Source organism: Amphimedon queenslandica, unplaced genomic scaffold (genome assembly GCF_000090795.2).
Source record: "Amphimedon queenslandica unplaced genomic scaffold, v1.1 AMPQUscaffold_12627, whole genome shotgun sequence".
Classification (NCBI taxonomy): Eukaryota; Metazoa; Porifera; class Demospongiae; order Haplosclerida; family Niphatidae; genus Amphimedon; species Amphimedon queenslandica.
Window position 1 is genome coordinate 5597 of NW_003547137.1, and position 5205 is coordinate 10801.

Consider the following 5205-nt stretch of genomic DNA (forward strand, 5'->3'; position numbering starts at 1 on the left):
GCTTTATAAAATTATGCATTAATTAAGACAAAATTAAATATAAGTGATTTAATTATTATAATAACAATATCATCACATTACAATTACAGCAGCAAATAAAGGTATTAATAAAATCGCTAATTTGCATTAAACTACTTCCTATAAAACACAGATTGGCAACCAGTCTGGATGAGGACTGTCAAAGAATTAATTAAAACTTAGTTTCTTGTTGCTCCTTTTCCTCTTTATCACTTCCATTATCGGTATCTTCATCTCTACTTTTTCTCAGCTTACAGCATATAACCACCACCATCACTATTATCAGTATTATTAATATCAGTAGTACAGCACCACCAACACTAATTCCAATAATTTCTATAAATACAATAAATGAATAAGTGACTGCAGTTTATATGTAATGATAAACCTGGTATAGTTAATATTGGATCAGGAGATGTAGTACCAGTAGGTGATGGTGTAGGATTGATTATAGGAGTAGTGTCTGTATAATGATAACAAAATTAATAATGATGAAAAAAACATACTAACTCACCAAATGCTAGTATAAATGGTTCACTACTACCAGCCTCATTACTAAATACAACAGTAATATTACATCGTTGATTTAGTAGTACTGGTACTGATCCTGTTATATTCATTGGTTGTCTAGCATATTCCAATAGTTTAGTACTATAATATACAGCATCAATTTCATTACACTCTATTGTAACTGTAGCATTCTCAGGAGCTTCACCAGTACACTCCAATGTAATCTATAATAACATTTTGATAATAATAAATAATTAATAACATGATATATTACTGGTATATTGAAGGAAGCAGTAGCACTAGTCTCATTAAATGTTATCTCAAGTATATTTGAAGCAGCTTCTTCAACTGATCTTGGTACTAAATAAACATAAAATCATTTATTCAGTAATTATTGTTTATTGTACCTCTTTGATATGAGAATGTATCATTATTAGATATTCCTTCTCCTAATTCATTAACTCCAGTTATAACATATGTATAACGATGCCTAAATAAATCATTATCCTCAAACTGATAACTGGTATCATATACTGATACACTCCTCAAGAACTGATTAGTAATGTCATCATATATACTGAGATTATAGTACAGCATAGATACTCTATCATCAACTGTAGGAGCAGTCCATGTTATATCAATAGTAGAACAGTTGTCAATTGAAGAGTCAATGTTAGTAACTGGACCAAGATAATCTAATAGTGAGAAAAGGGTTTGAATTTACAATGATGTATAATAGTTTCTTACCAAATCCAAAAGAAGGTGTAGGTGACAATTCTCCTCCAAGGTTACTGAATGATACATTAACAAAAAATGTATCTATGTTAGGTACAGTTATTACTCCAGTAATCATCAGTTGATCATTAACTTGTGTTGATATACTGGCACTGTTTATTACTGCATTGTCAGTATTCAGTATATTAACTGTTATACTATTAGGATACTGTCCTTTACATAGTGTACTGACCTATGAATGGATGAGTGAGTGAGTGAATGGTGTATATGTATTCATTTGCTATGCATGCATTTCCTGTAGTTTACTCATTGTGTGATGAGCTTATGGTGAATATACTTACATCAATACTGATATTCAATGATATTTGTTGTCCATCAATTACTGGTATAACCAATACAGGAGGAGTAATGAGAGGAACTGAAAGATACACTGTGAACATATACATGAAGCCATAGTAATGCTAACCTGCTTCATAATAAAAACTGATATTATTAGATGAACCTATTCCAACATCATTAATAGGAGAAACTGATACATTATTTAATATACAAGGATCAGGATTAGTAGCTGATAATATAATACTCTTGTTAGTAGTAGTAATGTTCACTGATCCATTGACTATATAGTATCCAGTGATAGGTACATTATCCAGTGTATAAGGAGCTGTCCATGTTAATGATACACTGGATCCATTAATAAAGGTATAATCCAGATCACCAACACTATCCAATAGACCTAAAGAAGTGACTAATGACACAATTAAACTGATACATTACTATACCTTGTATTGTTAGTGTAGCATTGTCACTTCTAATTTCACCAGGAACAGCAACACAATACACATAAGTATTATTATTGATTTCTCTTGCATGAACTGAGAGCTGTCTGTTTCTTATAGTTCCATTAATAATAGTTTGACTTAATTCAGTAAATCCTTTGTTAGTATTGATAAGTTGAGATGCTGGTATTTCATCAGTTTCATTTGCCAGTATTTCACCAACATTAAAGAATATGAAAGAAACTCCAGTTGCTTCACAAGTAAAGGTCACAGTTGAATTGAGACTTGTATTCACTGATACTGGCTGAGTTATATACTCTAGAAATAAAATAATTAGGGAATTTTGCCTAATAGCTCAACACAATGATGCTGGAAGGAGGTAAATTTATAAAACCAACTGTAGTTGCTGGTTGCTAATAAAAACCTGTAAGGTTGGAATTGCATAATGCTTACAACACGCGCCGGTACACCACAAGTGAAAGTTTATAAATTTGCAAGCCATGCTTTGTTATATCTCAAACCATAGATACTTGAGCAAGACTAAAAGCCTCTATACACTAAGCAACATGTTGCTTGCAACATTTGTGGTTACTTTGATCTTGTAAGCAGCATGTTGCCTAGTGTATGGAGGCCTCGAAGGCCTTCATACACGAAGCAACTTGTTGCTAGCAACCCAGCAACATTTTGCCAAAAATAGAACATGCTACAACATGTGCTTACAAGATCAAAGTAACCACAATATTGTTGCCTGGAAGACTATACCATAGTAATAGCTAGTCTCGCGTAGCCAGCCCTGGCTACACGAGACTAGTAATAGCTATGGCTACGCAAAGCGTAGGCGAGGCCAGCAGCAGCAATGCAAACTATTGGGCAAACTTAGATATACTCAATTATCTATGTGCAAACATGGTTTATGATTATAAATAGCAAAAAGGGCTTTTTACAATATAATAACATACTTGCATCAGCACAGAATGAAGAAACAATGGCTAAAAATGACAGGAATGACTGCAGCAGCAACATCTTCTGCGTGATGGTGCAGTTTTATCAGCCACGCCCTATCATCAATGAATACAGTGCACTCCATCGCTGATTGTAGTAGAGATGCTCTGTTTTGTCCTTATTTTTGGATTCCTAATAAGATATTGTCAAGCAGAATATATAACTCAGCCAGTATCATTGAATACAAGTCTCAACTCAACTGTGACCTTTACTTGTCAAGCAACTGGAGCTTCTTTCATATTCTTTTATGTTGGAGAAATACCAGCATCTCAAGATATCAATGTTAACAGAGGATTTACTGAATTAAGTCAAGTAGCCATTAATGGAACTATAAGAAGACAGCTATCAGTTCATGCAAGAGAAATCAATAATAATACTTATGTGTCTTGTGCTGCAATTCCCGGTGACATTAGAAGTGACAATGCTACACTAACAATACAAGGTATAGTAATGTATCAGTTTAATTGTGTCATTAGTCACTTCTTTAGGTCTATTGGATAATGTTGTTGATCTGGATTATACCTTTATTAATGGATCCAGTGTATTATTAACATGGACAGCTCCTTATACACTGGATAATGTACCTATCACTGGATACTATATAGTCAATGGATTAGTGAACATTACTACTACTAACAAGAGTAATATATTATCAGCTACTAATCCTGATCCTTGTATATTAAATAATGTATCAGTTTCTCCTATTAATGATGTTGGAATAGGTTCATCTAATAATATCAGTTTTTATTATGAAACAGGTTAGCATTACTATGGCTTCATGTATATGTTCACAGTGTTCTTTCAGTTTCTGCCATCACTCCTTCTGTATCAGTGGTACCAGTAGTTAATGGACAACAACTATTGATGAATATCAGCATTAATGTAAAGATTATTTACTAAACATATCACACAATAGCTCAGTATTGTTTGCATAACTTCAATTCATCTTATTTCCACACTTATTTACTCATTCATAGGTCAGTGTGTTATGTAAAGGAGAGTATCCTAATAGTATAACTGTTAATATACTGAATACAACTAATGCAGTAATAAAGAATACCAGTATATTAACACAAGCTAATGATCAACTGATGATTACTGGAGTAATAACTGTACCTAATAATTTAAATACATTTATTGTTAATGTATCACTGAGTAATAATGGAGGAATCTTTTATAGCATACCATCTTTTACATTTGGTAAGTAAATTCATTTTTTTTCTTCCTACCAATAAGGTTTTTACTTTGTATCATTAGGCTTTCCTAAACCAGTTATAAATATTAAATCTTCAATCAATAACTGTTCCACCATTAATGTTTCTTGGAATGCTGCTACAGGAGACAATAATCTATACTATAATTTGAGTATATATAATACTATTACTAATCAGCTCTTGAAAACTGTATCAGTGTATAGTACCAGTTATCAGTTTGTGGATAATAATTTATTTATTCATCGTTATACATATGTTATAACTGGAGTTAATGAATTAGGAGAAGGAATATCTAATAATGATACATTCTCATATCAAAGAGGTACATACACTTTCTTCATGTTAATATGTTTATTAAAGTGTAACTGCAGTGATTTTTTAGGGTATTTATTTTATGGTCTTAATATGATTGCCTGACCATAATAATGATGTGTTCCAACTCCTATTGTCTAAAAAAATTTATTCACTGAGATATGAGCCTTCAAAAATGCACTTTTTGCTTCCTTTCAATTTACTTCCTGTCAATGGGTGTGGCTAAACGTGACGTCATAAGAGGCATAGATGCAGATAACTCCATTCCTTTATAGGGGGAATGATCCTTTATTCTCATGCCTTGTGATGTAATAGCACTAATTTAAAGATTGGGATCATTAGATTTCATTATCCTAAGCATGCAACTGCAAGAAAAAGTCATAATACCACACTTTGGTGAATCTTCTTACCATAGGCGGCTGCAGGCCTAAGCATTGGGGGTCATTGCCTAGGCTAAAGATTACTTTTGAAGCAGAAACAATGCTATTATAAGCTTATTTATCCTTTTTACCACACCCTTTTAATTATAAATGCTTAAGCTGAGTTGGACCTCTACAGCCACCAAAGCCTCTTACAGTCTTACCACACCATACCTGGTAAATCTGCTTACTTGCTTCTTTTGGAGTTTTTTCTTG

General features: G+C 32.7%; 1 protein-coding gene across 1 annotated transcript; it reads right to left on the reverse strand.

Annotated features, from left to right (window-relative positions):
• Window positions 1–51: 51 nt before the first annotated feature.
• On the reverse strand, window positions 52–1709 carry LOC109587275 (uncharacterized). Its single transcript, XM_020003518.1, has 7 exons — window positions 1605–1709; window positions 1276–1495; window positions 936–1223; window positions 803–888; window positions 533–752; window positions 407–481; window positions 52–354 (listed from the first exon to the last, which is right to left on the reverse strand). The coding sequence occupies exons 1-7, from the start codon at window positions 1707–1709 to the stop codon at window positions 191–193; spliced, it is 1158 nt and encodes a 385-aa protein (XP_019859077.1). The 3' UTR covers window positions 52–190.
• Between the last annotated feature and the right edge of the window lie 3496 nt (window positions 1710–5205).